The following is a 16,129-nucleotide window of genomic DNA, read 5'->3' as shown; positions in this document are numbered from 1 at the left end:
GGCAGGTGTAGGTGGAATCTAAGTGGTCAGCAGGACGTGGTGAGCCCAGCGTCCTCCTACGCCACCATCTTCCCTTGTCTCCATGTATATTTCTCAATAGTCATTGCTTAAACGTTAAAGTATTACAGCCTTATTAGCATTGAATGTGAAAATCACATTCCAACTAATGTATACAAACTGATAGTTTCTTCAAATGAAGGATGAAGTTTGCCACTAACTTGGTTTACCTTTGTATTAGGTAACAGATGATTGGAAGATACTTTTTCCCCTCAGTGATAGGTTTTTGTCTGTTGTTTCTATTGCAATAGCTTATCCTCTCTAACACCAGTTTTCTCTTTCCTCTCTGCCCACACACTGTTTCCTTATTCTGTAACTCCATAGCTCCAAAGGTAGCATGAACATGAAATGCTCCTTTTTAGGTAACATACTGTAGTATTACAAGATTTGTTTCGTGGACCCAGTATTCCTGGATTATTTTGTTTGGTTAGACCTATTAGTCAGCTGACTTATTTTGGCTCATTATGTGGCCGCCTTCCCAGGGGAGAGGGTGCTGACCACAGATTAAACGGTTGTGACTTTCTCAGAATTTGATTTGGCTTCTTCTCTATTTTTAAAACATTTTCTCTCGTTATATTTACAAATGTGGCACTGTAAATGTGTAGGTAAATAAATTCATTACATTGTGTAACAAGTATGTGCTTTTTATTCTATTCGTTGTTCCTTCTCCAAAGTTTTCTAATGACCTCTTCCTTTGTCAGCAATCCAAGAAGACAGTCTTTTGCAGATTTTAAAAAACACACAGTTTAAGTATTATTCTTTTTTTATTCCATGAGAAGTAAGGGATGAGCATTTAGAAAAAAAGTGTTTGTCACAGTAATTGTTTTTTCCTGATGATAGTAATTGAAAATACTTAGTTTTGGATTCTGAATTATCTTTTATGATGAATCTAGGGAAAATTGTGAAATTAATTTTAATAATAAGCTTAGGTTTACTTTTTATTTAACATTGCCATGTTTCTTGTAGATAGATACAATTATATGAAAAAACAAAACCATTTGGAAAAATTTGCTAGGTCAGTTAGTTATTTTGTTGGGATGGGCTACTACAGTCAACTTTCTGTGTCAGTTGTAAAGTATTCTAGATTTAGAATAAGCTCTTGCATTTAAGGCTGTGAGTGGATAGCACGTGTCTGTGAAATCTTCTCATGTGATATAAGATCGCATAGTTAGAAGATCATGTAAAATGTTCTAAGACCTTCGAGTTTGACCTGAACTGCTTTCTAGCAGCTTGCCCTGACTTCACCTGCTTCACCATAGAATCTTGTGTGCTCTTTATTATAGAATTTTTAGGTTTTGTTTCTTTCTGGGATGTGAAGTCATGAAGGGTAAGGGTATATTTATATCTTACTAATTTCTGCATCCCTCGTATCGTCTTAACATAGTAGTTACTCCCCACGTGGTAGATGAAGGAATGGATGAGTGATTGACAGCTCAACATTTCGGGATCTATTTCACTTTCTTATGTGTAGAATTTACATTTAATTATGGATCACAGACCTAAAATATACCTTAGAGATTTTGTCTAAATCTCTCTGGAGGAATATAAATAAGATTAATTCAAACCTGTAAGTACTCTTTGAAGTTCTAAAGCTTATTTTTGGTCTAAAGACATGATTTTTTGAAATATTATCTTTTTTTTTTTTTACTGCATCAGATCATTGGTTTGAAATCATGGGTAAGAACTTTTTTTTTAATTTAAAATAATTGTTTTTGTGGTTGGGCAAGATCTCATAGACTTGTGACGCGTTGGCTATGGAATACATAAAATCAGATCTAAAACCAAGCGTAGTATGTAAGAGATGCTTATGGGGCTGTTTTCTAACCACCTCATTTGCCAGGAATAGCACATTTATAAGATGGAGCTGGGTGCCGATCACACAGCAGTGGGCCACCTTGGGAGATCGAGATGCGGTGAGAGTAGTTCATTCTCAGTGCAGGCAGAACCAGGCTGTGTGGTTTAGAGGGACTTTTAAAACAATAGCAAAGCTGTTTTAAAGGCAGTCAGCTCTTCATTATCACCATTTCCTGGCACTTTTGAAAAAGTTTGGTAATGAATGCTGTTCGCCTAGGACAGATAGTCCCCACTCTCTGCCTTCTTGATAAGTCCCCAAAAGAACCTGTGACTTCTTAAGGGACATACCTCAGTTTGAAGTCTTCATTTCACTTGGATTTCTGTTTGTTTTCTTATCCGGACAGCACACAACTGCATTACCTTTTTCAAATATATGTGAACATTTAAGATAAATTAGGCCAGTTGTTATTCAAATCTGATTTACTAGGTAACAATGATTATTACCTCTTAAATTTACCAAAGCTATTAATTTACATATTTACATTTAAATTAATCCTATCTATATAATTGTCTTCCTCTCACCTGCTTAGTGGTATTGTGTGTTCAATGTATTTTCCCTAGTTTCCAGCTTTCTGTTTGGTTCAGGGTATTCTGTAATGAATTTAGTTTTTAGTTCATTAGATCTTAATCTATAAGATACATAATTTTTTTCTTCTAGGATGCTCTGTCTATATAGTATTAACTATATACCGCTTTATAAGAATTAATGTCTGAAACATAACCAATTATATTGCTAATTATTTCAGCAGTACTTTTATGATTAGTTCATACTTCTCTTTTAAGGTCTTTATGGTTTATTTGACCAAAGAATATATAAAGTTTGCGAATAATTTGTGTATTTTAAAAGCCACAAAGAGAGGTGCAGACGGCATCAGGTGGGGACTAGAGGTCTTGCTTGCTGTATCGTTAACACACACACTTCATTACTGTGTAGTAAATAGGACTCTTCTCCATTTACTGTGGTTGCATTTAATTTTCTAATATTCCTGATAGCTATAAATTTATTAATGTAGCCTCTGTGTGCAGCTAAAACTGGCATCTTTATTTCCTCCTTATGGTTGTATATTTATGTTCTCCAAAGCCTGAAAGAAAAACCCCCTCAGTAATTGATGCATAATTTTTAGGCAATTTTTTCCACTTAATGAAAGCTTATAATTTTTTTCTTTTTTTGAAACTAGAGTCGAGTATGCCCATTCCTTATAGACCCTTCTTCTCGAGCTACAGAGTGGTTGAAGACACATTTGAAAGACTCAAGATTGGAAGTTATTAACCAGCAGGTGTGCAGTACTTATAATTGAGATGCTGACTAGGGATAGCATCTTATGGTAACAGAATTCTGGATCCGTATTCACAAAACATAGGCTTACTGCTGTAACTTACCTGGCTTGGGACCTGGGGAAACAAAGATAATGATTTTAGCTTTGGTTTTCTCATTTGTAAAAACGGGAGGAGAATATTTGCTTGATTCCTCACGTGTGCTGAGCATTAATCTAAGACCTGGGAATTTACTGGTGAGTGACACATTCACCATCCCTGCCCTCAAGGAGATACCAGTCTGGTAGCTGGAGAGACTATTAAATAAGAATTCACACTAAATTACAACTAAAGACATCAGTATAGGATCCCACAGAGATGAAAGTCCCTAACTCCACTTGGAGAAAGTCTCCTGGACTTCCAGCATTCATGTGGTTTCTCTCAATGCCTCTTACTGTCTCCTGCTCCTCACCCTCACCAACAAGCATCTCCAATGTGTCCAAGATTTGACATGCTGCTCAGTGAAATGTAATCATAGTCTTTTGGGGGGAGTGACTTCTCACTGTCATATTTATCTTGCTGAGGAAATTATCTGGGGTCAGATTTTGTTTTGTTTTGTTTTGTTTGAAGAAGGCCTAGTGTATGATTAATTTTCTTTTAAAAATTTTTTAAACATTTAAAAAAAGATGTTAATTTTTGAGAGACAGCAAGTGGAGGAGGGGCAGAGAGAGAGAGAGAGAGAGACAGAAACAGAGACAGAGAATCCTAGGCAGGCTCCATGCTATCAACATAGAGCCTGAAGTGGGGCTCAAACTCATGAACTGTGAGATCATGACCTGAGCTGAAATCAAGAGTCAGATGCTTAACCAACTGAGCCACCCAGGTGCCCCATGATTTTCATAGATATTCTTCAGGTGCTTGACCAATTCTCTCTTTAAAATGTATTTCATTTTTAAAATGGAGGTATTTACCTGATTTGTGTGTATTAAGTATGTACATATATATATGTGTGTGTGTGTGTGTGTGTGTATATATATATATATATATATATATATATATAATACTATCTGTATACTATATGTGTATATATATATATATATAATACTATCTGTATACTATATGTGTATATATATATATATATATATATATATATATATATATGTATGTATATAATGCAATATAAAATACTTTATGGACAGCTGGGAGGCTCAGTTGGTTAAACATCCAATCCTTGATTTCAGCTCAGTTCATGGTCTCACAGTTTGTGGGATCAAGCCCAACATTGGGCTCTGCTTTGACAACATGGAACCTGTTCTGGGTATCTCTCTCCTTTTCTCCCTGCCCCTCCCCACCCACACTGTCTCTCTCTTTCTCAAAATAAACAAGTAAACATTTAAAAAATACTTTAATGCCACTTGGGTTTACAGGAGGAGACTTTAATAATTATGATTCCAAATATTTAATTTTTGTAACCATAGTTGGAGGTTTAAAACTCTTTTGCTAGCTAGAAAGCCTTAAAATTCTTGCATGATTATAGATTTTTGTCCAGAGGTTGTTTTCACAAGAAAAGTTCACTAGAAGTCATCATTTGCCCTTCTTCCATTCAGTGTTTGATTTTGAACATAAGCAAAAAAATAAAAAATAAAAAAATAATTGTGCATCAAGTTGAAATTTTAAATTCTAGTAGCAGATTGAAAAATCAAGCTTTTTTATTGTTACTGTAAAAATCTTTATTTTTTATGTGTGTTTAAATTATGAAATCTATTTGATAATTTATTCGACTCTAATGATTCATCACCAAGTACTTAAAACTAGAAACACAATCATGAATAATTTGAATTATTAACATGCATACTAAATTTTAAAATATTCATATTATTCTTATTAACATCTTCCTTCATTATCTTTGAGGACATTTGTAAATATTAAGGTACTAAAGGAATTAATACGTATTCTTTTTATTCCCTCAGGATAGTAACTTTATCACAGCTCTCGAGCTGGCAGTGCGGTTTGGGAAAACCCTTATTATACAGGAGATGGACGGTGTAGAAGCTGTTCTCTATCCATTATTGAGACGAGATCTGGTCGCTCAAGGTAAATATTTGACAGTTTCCACAAAATGGCTATTTTTAAAATTTCGAAAGTAATTAGCTTCATAACTAACTTTGACCTTTCTCTGTCTTGCTACGGAATCTAACCAAATGGAAACTTTTCAGGGGGAATATGAGCATGTCCTCCTAGTCTGTGGCAAGTAAATGAATTCTTGAAGTGCCTTTGCAGAGGGGGGTGCTGTGTCGGGGTGTCCAGGGCGCTTCCGGCTGGAGTGACGCGAGGCGGGGGGGGGCGCTGTGTCGGGGTGTCTTGGCCGCTCCCAGCTGGAGTGACACGGGTCGGGGGGCGAGGGGGGCGCTGTGTTGGGGTGTCCGGGCCGCTCCCAGTTGGAGTGACTCTGGGGGGAGCTGTGTCGGGGTCTCTGAGCTGCCCCTGGCTGGAGTGACGCGGCAGGGAGGTGGGGGGGAAGGCCGAGGGGGGGGGGGGCGCCGTGTTGGGGTCTTCTGGAGCACAGTTGGAACAGTCACACTCAGGGCTCAGATTGTTTGCAGGGAAAAGATAGAAAACAAATCAGCAAAGAGAAAGCACACCATAAGTGAGGTCAGGAGTCCAGAAACAAGGTGCAGGCCTCTAAGTCCTCTGCCATTGGAGTCACACAGGAAGTGCTTACTCTCCCAGGACCAGGTTGTGAAATGACTCATGTGAAATGTCATATACCAAGGAAGCTTACTGTGTACAAACTCAGACCCTAGTTTTTACTGGGGGTAATTTTTTTTTTTTTAATGTTTGTTTATTTTTGAGAGAGACAGAGACAGAGCATGAGTAGGGGAGTGGCAGAGAGAGGGAGACAATCTGAAGCAGGCTCCAGGCTTGGAGTGGTCAGCACAGAGCCCTATGCAGGGCTTGAACCCACAAACCGCAAAGCTGAAGTTGGTAGCTTAACCGATTGAGCCACCCAGATGCCCCACTGGGGTCTCATTATGTAAGCTCATTCGGCCTGGCATGTAGCAGATTTCCAGCTTCCCCAAACAAAAACGCAAGTGTTCAGCACAAACCACATTATTTGTACAAACAGTGAAAACGCAGTGAGCCACTCTTCCACCATGTTCTGGGTAAGGTAAGAACCCTCCCCAAATCCAAATTCCCAGAATCCTCTTAGGGGCCCATCTCGTAAGCAGGATGGTGTGGGGGTGGCCCAGTCTCAGGACTGCTTTGTAGGTACCTGAGCCAGCCTCTGATGAGTAGAAAGGAAAGCATTTAAACTCGAGACCGTATTGTCCTGATTCATACCACACACATCACTGCCACTACAGCATTTATGTTCACGCCGCAAGGTTTAAATAGAAACTGGAGTCATTGGGCAAACCAGGGACAGAGAGAAAAACGCATTCATAGATCACTTGCTGTTTTGCACATCAGTGTGCTTGGGCTGGCAGTGGCTGTGTGTTGTGAAGCGAGCTTTGGTAGGGGCACTTTTGCCCTTGTGACCTGGAGTTACTTTCGACATCAGTCTCCGGTCTCAGTTCATCTCTTCTTTACTGGTCCTTCCTCATATCTGTTGACCAGCTCCTGCTATTCTGTCTTAAAGGGGAGGTGGGAATGAAGCTTTAGGGCTGTCTGGATTTGTCCCTTCAGCCTGTTTGGCCCTTGAAGGCTCCCTGAATCTGAGCCTCTGTCAGCTGTGACTGGTGTCGGGTGTTGGCAGTGTCCGTAGCATCATCTGAGAATGGGTGTTGACAAGGTCCCTTGAAGTTGGATCTGGTGCAGAGTTACATATTTCACATCCTGAGCAGCTCACATTATGAACCCCTCTTCCCCCTGGCTGTGCAGGGCTGTTTGGGTTAGTCTGTTTATTTCAGTATTGGGGAAAGAGAGTTCATCTCTGCCCTTACCTTATTTTTTCTGCCTTTCTCCCAGGGTTGCATTTCCCAGTAGTTGGAATCTTTTATCCTCTTTGCATATATTTCAGATTGTTGTCTTCCAACATGTTGAGTTGCCCGTGAATTGCCATTTTGTCATCATATGTTTCCTTTGGGGACAGAGGATGGCTGTCCTAGAACCACATTAAACAGTCTGTGTCCAATTTTAGTTACATCCCCTGTCCCTAATCTAAGCAGTATGAACTGCCTGTCTACATACTGAGGTCAGTCAGCACAGATAATAGGATTGGAATGTACTTTCCCTCCTCACATTTATGCTGTTCAGAAATCCCTTCAAATGTGTACTGATGGAAAAGAAGGGCAAGGGACAGCTCCTCTTCAGATTCTCGTTGTTTTTACTTCCGGAGTCACACGTGCCTCGTGACTCCGCCCAAGCAGAAGGTCCATGTGCCAGTTTGCAGCTGGTAAGCAACTAAAGACTGTGGACCAGCCAGCCTCTTAGAAGTTGTTGAGGGAGAGGCTGGTGTGGTGGGCATATAGTGTAAGTTTTCTAATAACAGACGTCAAAAGCATTTTTCATTGATTGTTTCAGTCCAGTGGTTATTTCATTTCCATGTTGGGGTTGAGTCTGGATCGGGAATTATTGTAGAGATGAAAGCTGAACATTCTGGTTGGCTTTTTAGTCTGGATGCTTCCTTTTAGAAGCATACGGGCATTTGTATGTACAACAGAGATGAAGTTTGTGATCAGTCGTTGTATCTGTTTCTCGTGGCTGGTTCTCCATATGGGTATGTCTCCCTGGTGGCCCAACTGGACCCAGGACCTGAACACAGCCAGACCACTGCTTCTCAAACAGGAGTGATGTTGTCCCCCAGAGGGCATTTGGCAAGGCCTGGGACATTTTTGGTTGCAACAGTTTGGGTGGTCTATGGCAGACCTCTTAAAATGCTCAGGACCTCTCCTTCCAAGAAATGGTTTTCCAGCACAAATTGCCAGGAGTGTTGAAGTTGAATAATGCTAAGTTAGCTCACTCGTTCTGACTCATAAATCAACTGCACTGTTGTATTTTAGTAACTGTCACCGTGGCCTTATTGCCAAGAACACTCCCTGATATTATGCTAAGTGAAATTAGTCAGAGAAAGACAAAAATCATATGACTTCACTCATGTGAGGACTTTAAGAGACAAAACAGATGGTCACAAGGGAAGGGAAACAAAAATAATATAATATAAAAACAGAGAGGGGGACAAAACAGAAGAGACTCATAAATATGGAGAACAAACTGAGGGTTAATGGAGGGGTTGTGGGAGGAGGGATGGGCTGAATGGGTAAGGGGCACTAAGGAATCTACTCCTGAAATCATTGTTGCACTATATGCTAACTAATTTGGTTGTAAGTTAAAAAAAATAAAAAATAAAAAAAAAAAAACAAAAAAGAATGCTCCCTGAAGTCAGCTCATTGGACAGGATCCTCACTGCTCTGGATTCCCAGAAATTTTGTCTATGGATAGTGTATGGGCTGTAGCATGCCTTTGGATTTTCTTATGTGAGATTATTTGCAGACGTCTGTAATGCTGTGCATCTGAAGGACACGGGGTCAAAGGCAGCAATGTTTTATACTTGCTCAGATTTCTTCCAAAGTTGCCTTTTGCAGTTTTGCAGGAGCAGCCTTTCAAAACCAGCCACACGTTTGTTGACCAGATACATAGGCTTTTGTAAAAATTCCAGGAATGAAAGATGCTGCTTCTAGTAGGCCAAGAAAGGAATCGTTATTCTCTCTCTTTGTATATAGTAGGTATAGAGACAGCAGTTTATTCTTCACTTGCTTGGGCAGTGTCGCTTTGGTTATTTGATTGGCGGGGTTTTGTATTTGTCCTCACTTAAGTCCTATTCATCTTTAGTCATTCGGGCTTGGATGGTATTGAATACAATGTGGGCAGTTCTGTTGGTGGAGACCATTACCAAAAGGTTATCCATATAATAGGATGTTTGGACCCATAGGACATTTGACATGGTACTTTGGATTTATCTAGCTCAGATGATGATAAATTTCTGGAGAGTTTGGACCTGTGGGGGTATACTGTATACAGTGTCCGTATCTGTTATAAATGTTGATGAAACCAAACCAAACAGTATTCTCGAACGTGGATCAGGATTGGAACTGAGATACTGAACAAATAAATTGGGACTTTCCCTGGAAAGAGAGCAGGCAACCAAATTTTGTGCTTATTCCCAGTCATTCTGTCTCCATAGTTCTCTAAAGTACAGTAAAGATTTTGTGTCCAGAAGAAAAAAAATTAACTTTATTCTCTACTCCATAGGCTAACTCCATTGTAAGTCAAGACTTGATGCAGTTGAGACTGTGTTGGGCATTATAATACAGGGCTTATACATAAGGGTCCTTTTTGGACAATGAACCATTTCCTTTGGGCATTTTTTTAAAAATTCTGTATCAAAATAATACATGCCTAGTTTACAAAATCAAATAGTACAGAATGGCAGCTGAGTTCCGTTCCTCCCCTCCTTATGACTAGTCCTACTTACCAGAGAAAACCAGTTATTTTTCAATTTTAACATTTTATTAAAATATACACATGCATGTGTACAGTTTATGCATTTTTACAAACAGAACACACCTGTGTAAGCGTTCAGATCAAGACATAGACCTGTGTCTGCACCCCAGAAGCCCCTATTTGGCCTCCCTCGTCAGTGAGGATGACCACGGGCCTGACGCGCAGCAGGATGGATAATTTTGCTTGCATTCTCACGCTGCGTCAACGGAGCGAGGCCCTGAGTCCCATCGCCCTGGCCTGGCTCTTGTGGCCTGGCTGTGCTGTTGTCCTGGTGAACGTGCCTCTTTCCGCAGCACCAACATCCCGTGGCTCCTCCTGTGACCGTCCTCATGTCTAGGCGCAGAATCAAGGGTACTCCCCGTACCAGAAAAATAACCAGACATCTTCCTCTCCCAGCTAATTTGGTGACTTCTGATTTTTTTTTTTTTTTAACCATTTATAACGTAGTCCCCCTCCATTTCTCTCACCTCCTAGATAAACATTATTAAGATACCAGTCACAGAACTGGCTGCTGTTTCTGATAGCATCCGTTCCCCAGCAAACACACTTCCCTTGAACCGTCTTCCAGTCGCCTAACATAAGCCCCAGTCCTGTAACAGGTGGCCAATACCCTCTTGCCAAGACAGCATGTTTTCTTAGGATGATCTGTCTTTGGTTGCAGATTGGCAGCAAATGTGAGCTGAGGACCTTTAAGCACTGGATTTATTTTGTATGTTTGTGTCCTCTAATTTGTGTGTATGTCAGGCTTGCTAAAGTTCTGTGTATTTTCAAACATTTGTTCATTTCATCCAAATTGTCAAATGTTTTGGTGTATTTTTTACATAATGTTCTCATAACTTTGTAATTTCAGTTGGCTTTGTAATGATGTCTCCTTGTTTCTTGACATTAATATATTTTTTTTTTTTCCTCCATTAGTCTTTGATAAGGGTTTATCAGTTTTACTAATCTTTTCGATATATCAACTTTTAATGTCAGTTTTTTTCATTGTATTTTTAAACTGGGTCTTTGCTCTTCATTATTTCATTCCTGTTACTGCCTTAGATTTCCTTTGGTGTTTTTTTTGCTAGATTCTTGAGGTGAAATTCAAAATACTGATATTCAATCTGTTTTTTAATATATGCATTTATGTCTATAAATTTCTCTCTCAGCCCTTTGCCAGCTTCGTAACATAAGTTTTGACTTCTTCTTTGATTCGTCAGATTACTTGGCTCTTTTGTTATTATATAATTTCCAGGTAGTTGCAGTTTTTTTAGATTCCTTTTTTGTTGTTGATTTTCAGCATAACTCTTTCATGGCCAAGGAGCTTACTCTGAAGTACTCACTTGTTTACATCCTGTTGAAGCTTTCTCTGTGATTGGACATTGGTTAATTTTCATGTATGTTCCATGTACAAATGAAAATTATGTGAAATTTGCTTTTCGTTTTAATTTTTTTCTAAAGTCAGTTAAGTTTATTAGTAGTGGTGTTATCTGCTATATTTTGTTTTTTTCTATGATTTGTTGAGAGATTTCTTAAAGGCTCTATGATTTTGAATTTGTTTCGTTTTTATATAGTTTCTTCAGTTTTTGCTTTAAGTATTTTGAAGCTGTGTTTCAGGATGCATACATATTTGAAAATGTGATATTTTCCTGTTTGGATTCTTTTCTTTACCATTATGAAACGTCCTTCCTTTTCTTCAGAAGTGTTATCAGGTTTTAGAGTCTGATATTAGAATGGTTACAATACTTTGGGAGGCTAGTTTTTGTACTACTTTCACTTCTTTTATTCTTTTACTTTCAATTTTCTGTTGGTCTTGTTTCTAAAGGGTGCCTCTCATTAGCAGTTTGTCGTTTGGTTTTGCATCTTCAGTCACCACGCTGCCCTAATATTTGTCATGTAAGTCAATGCAGCTGACCTTGTCATAGAATACCTGATACAGTTTTCTAATTGACGTGATTTTTTTTTGTTGTTAAAACATTTTCTGTATATTTTTAATGGTCATCCTGCATATAACAATATATATCTTGGACTTACCATTTTAATACAAATAAATACTTTGCCACTTCTCTCCTTTGCACTTTAACGCCACGTATCCCCTGTCTGTCTTTGCATTATCTCTATGGCCCACGTGATAATTATTGTTCTTCAAGTCCGTACGTCCACACATTTATCCTTTCTACTTCTCTGAAATTCTGCCAGCATTTCATTATCTTGTTTCCAGCGAGGTTGTTTTTCTTTTTCTACATTTTACATCCAGTGTAGTTAACATCCAGTGTTGTGTTAGCGTCAGACTGCGATGTCCTGACTCCGCACTCTACCCGTTGGCTGTCAGCCGGTGCTCCTGGTGGTGGGAGTGCTCTTAGTGCCCATCTCAGTTATGTGTCTTCTGTCTGAACTGTTTCCTTTTGTGCTTCATTGAGTGAAGGTTCACTGGAAACAAACTTATTTTTTTTTTCTGCCTGACATGGAACTTGGGGTTGGTTTTTATTTTCTTAAGCACTTTTGGGTTTTTATTCCTTCGTCTTCTAGTTTATGTCATTCCTGTTGAGAGGTCACCTGCTGAGTTTATTCTTGCTCTTTTGTAAGTGAAGTGTCATTTTTCTCTAGATGCTTTAGAATTTTTCTTGGTCATTGGTTTTCAGTGGTTTGATTATGATGTCCTTCAGACTGGTTTTCTTTTCATTTATCCTGCTTAAATTACCTTGAACCATTCCAGTGAATGTAGAAGTATTTCATTGGTCTTTTAAATTTGGGTTTCTCTGATAATGACTCCGGTTCAACATTGTTTTGATAGATTTTTGGACATAGGTAGATCATTCTCCATAAAGTGCTCATTGAATTATTTTCATATTAACTTGAAGTTTTTAAGTAAAAAATTTAAATCTATTCTGAGGTTCTCAAAAATTCTGTCCAGTATTTTTCTTAACCTTTGAAAATCTTTGAAAACATGTATTTTGTTCTTAAAAATAAATTAGTTGTAAAATTAAAATTGTAAGTCATGGTATAATTGTTGATTCATTCCACGTACATGGTGTATAATGGATATCATTGTTTATCCCTATTTGTATAAGAGCTGATTTATAGGGCATTCTGGTTAATAGTCTCTTGGGTAGCCTAACTGTTGCTGTTTCATACTCTACTGAAAAGCCTATAAACTACCAACTATTTAGAAATACCAGAAAATATACATTATACTTTTTAATGTCACGTAGCAAAAGATAGAATACTGAAGCCAACTGATAATTTCATTTTTAAAACATAGGGCCACGTTACGTGGTACAAATAGGTGACAAAATTATCGACTACAATGAAGAATTCCGCCTTTTCTTGTCAACAAGAAACCCCAACCCCTTCATCCCGCCGGACGCAGCCGCCATAGTTACGGAGGTTAACTTCACCACCACGAGAAGTGGATTGCAAGGCCAGGTGCGTGCGGGTGGGCGGTGCGCTGCCTGGGACATCTTCTGTAGCTCTGTGAATACATGATTCCTTGTTGGAGTCTGTCTCAAGAAGCTGATGAGCATGTAAACTTCTGGAAACACCTTGAAAATGTATTTGTGAGTTAGAGTAGTAAAGCATTCGGGTTTCCTTTATCCTTTGCGTGAGACACTCGTCGTTAACATCAAGCTGCTGCCTTTGGTTTTATGGCCTGTTTCCGTCGTGTGTAGTGGAATTGGAGAGAAAGAAGGATCATAGACTAAGATCAGCTACTTTTTCTTTTTTAATGATGTAAACTGAGGTTTCACTGTGAAAATTGCATTTCGTTGACTTATTTGGCTAGGGGAGCAAGGGTGTCTGATTCCTCATGTGACTTTTTTTCCCCGCTAGAATATAGGCCTCTTTGAATTCCCTGCATCTGTGTATCACTTACTGTACTTCAGAATATTTTATGAATCTCAGAGTGAGTTTTTATATCTAGACTTTTATTTACACAGTTCCTTCCTCACTCTCTTTTTAAAGACATTGTGCCTATTGACTTGTTAATCTTTTTTAAAGTTTATTTGTTTATTTTAGACAGAGGGCATCAGCGGAGTAGGGGCAGAGAGAGGGGGAGAGAGTAGAGTAGGGGCAGAGAGAGAGAGAATCCCAAGCAGGTTCCACACTGATTCCACACTGACAGCACAGAGCCCGTCTCAGGGCTCAAATCCATGAACCATGAGATCATGACCTGAGCCGAAGTCGGACGCTTAATCGACTGAGCCACTCAGGCGCCCCGACGTTGCTTTGTAAGAATAACTTTATTAAGATTCAATTCACATATCATACAATTCATCGATTTAAAGTATACAATTCAGTGTTTTTTACTTATTTTTTTTTAAAGTTTTTATTTTTTTAGTGGACTTGAGGGTTTATGGTAACTCTGTGTCTAATATTTTGAAGGACAAACTTTTCCAAAGTGACTGCACTCTTTTACTTTTCCACCAACAGTGTGTGACGATTCTCCTTTCTCCCCATCTGGCCAACATCTGTCTTATTAATTGTAGCCATCCTAGTGGACCTGAAATGGTATCTCGTTGCAATTTTGATGACACAGTCTTTTAAGGAAGTTATTTTTTAATTTCTTTATATGAATGCTTACCATTAAAAAACTAGTTTCCATGTTTTTTATATATTTAATCTAATTTTATAAGTTTAGAACTAAGAATTACATATTGATAAGTAATACAATTTCTTACAGGTGTCCTGTAATATTTAATACTTTATTGATCAGTGTAACTATTTTGCCTCTTTTTCTGGTCAGAAATAATTGTGAAGTGTCTCATGTTTAACTCGAAAGAATCAAATGAGGTACATAATATAATAATTATTGTGATATTTGGTCAAACATAAGACCTGTGTGTGGGAAGTTTGTTTTGTTTGAACTTCATCACTAGAATAATTTTGACTTAAAACAAAAATTTTTTTTTTAAGCTTTTGGCTTTAACTATTCAGCATGAGAAACCTGACCTAGAGGAACAGAAAACAAAACTGTTACAACAGGAAGAAGATAAGAAAATACAGTTAGCCAAGCTTGAGGAATCTCTTTTAGAGGTAAGATATAGTTATTCAGGAAACTTTCTTATATTACATTTTTAATGAATATAATTAACAGTATTTTTTAATAGTGCCTTCAGCATGTTTTTGGTTGTGTCAGTGATGTGAATATATATCTTAAAATCAGACTTCAAAGAGAAAAAAGTAGGTATCTTGGGATACAAGATCTTAAGGAGTAATAGTAATGTGTAAGACAAGTGATTTTTATGTATTACTGTCTTTTTATTGCATTATTTCACTAATATTTATTGCATGCTCCGAATTTCGAATGACATTAAAATGCAGCATGAAATTATGATTTATTCTGTACCTTTAAGTAGTTTTTATTAGATTGCTAAAATTAATACATATGCGTGTAGTATATCATAATTTACTGTACCATTCTTATAAACTATAAAATGTTGAATTTCTTTTAAAATAATGTAAGGTTTCATCAAAACCATCAAATTAATGATAGCTAATATGGGCTTCTTTTATTTTAATACGTGTAACGCTATTCATGTTATTTTGTTAATTTTTGCTACAGACACTTGCCACATCTCAAGGGAATATTTTGGAAAATAAAGATTTGATTGAATCTCTGAATCAGACGAAAGCAAGCAGTGCACTTACTCAAGAGTCACTTAAAGAATCTTACAGACTCCAGATTTCTCTTGACCAAGTAATTATTTCCTTTCTTTTGTGGTCTTCTATCATGTTTTCTTCACCTTTTATGTTAATCTGATAAAAAGTGTCGAATGAGGACCTGAGGGGAATGACGATTACAAAATAGAAAGCACTTCAAAGCCCCGGAGCCTTGGGGGTGCTCCTTGCTGCCCCAGAGGGGCTGGTGTGGTGCCCGCGGCATCAATAATACGCACCGCTGCCTTCTGCTGATTTCTGGCATCACACTGGTTCACGTTCTGCAGCTCTAGTCTGTACTGAAGTTGAAAATTAATGTTTCACAAATAGCCAACTTTGCCATTCCTGGAGCTTTTTAAAATTAAAGCATGTTTAATGTATTAATTGAGAGTTTTCAGGTGTTTTTTCCACTAACAACATTTTTCTTCCCTACTCGTCTCGGACCCCATGATTGTGATGATCTGAACTATTTTCTTGTAAATGCTCAAAATGCTTTTTGGCTTATTCTTTTGATAGTTCCTTTTGCCAAATTCTAACCCAAATCCATAACATAAATATATCCTGTCTTCTCCTACCTTCTAGTGATTGAACTTTGCTTGAGGAAAAACACCCCCAAACAGATGTATGTGACTGTGAATCTCCAGGCTCCAGCCTGACCACAGCTCTCAGGGACATCCTTTAATTCTTTGCCAGTCATCTCAGTGACCTTTTCACGTTTCCTTGGAGTACTTTTCAGCCCTTGCTCAAATTGTACCTTTACATATCGTTACTTTTTAAGTCTTTTCTTATAGGAAGGGCTCTTTGGAAACCAAAGCACGAACAGGTT

The 16,129-nt window shown here is 38.1% G+C and overlaps 1 protein-coding gene across 8 annotated transcripts in view; it reads left to right on the top strand.

Moving 5' to 3' along the window:
• DYNC2H1 (dynein cytoplasmic 2 heavy chain 1) overlaps positions 1-16,129 on the top strand; it is a 347,141-nt gene that overhangs the window by 137,639 nt on the left and 193,373 nt on the right. For 6 of the 8 annotated variants that reach the window (XM_053900570.1, XM_053900566.1, XM_053900572.1 and 3 more), the window contains 6 exons: positions 1,714-1,734; positions 3,090-3,188; positions 5,136-5,259; positions 12,911-13,074; positions 14,560-14,679; positions 15,209-15,343. In XM_053900570.1, the coding sequence (XP_053756545.1) occupies positions 1,714-1,734; positions 3,090-3,188; positions 5,136-5,259; positions 12,911-13,074; positions 14,560-14,679; positions 15,209-15,343 (663 nt within the window). The remainder of the gene's footprint in view (positions 1-1,713; positions 1,735-3,089; positions 3,189-5,135; positions 5,260-12,910; positions 13,075-14,559; positions 14,680-15,208; positions 15,344-16,129) is intronic. The other 2 variants (XM_053900571.1, XM_053900568.1) reach the window with 1 other exon arrangement.

This window comes from Panthera pardus, unplaced genomic scaffold (genome assembly GCF_024362965.1).
Source record: "Panthera pardus isolate Hobbes unplaced genomic scaffold, ASM2436296v1 HiC_scaffold_12, whole genome shotgun sequence".
Taxonomy (NCBI): Eukaryota; Metazoa; Chordata; class Mammalia; order Carnivora; family Felidae; genus Panthera; species Panthera pardus.
Note: the sequence above shows the minus strand (reverse complement) of the source record. Positions and strands in the feature narration are given on the sequence as shown.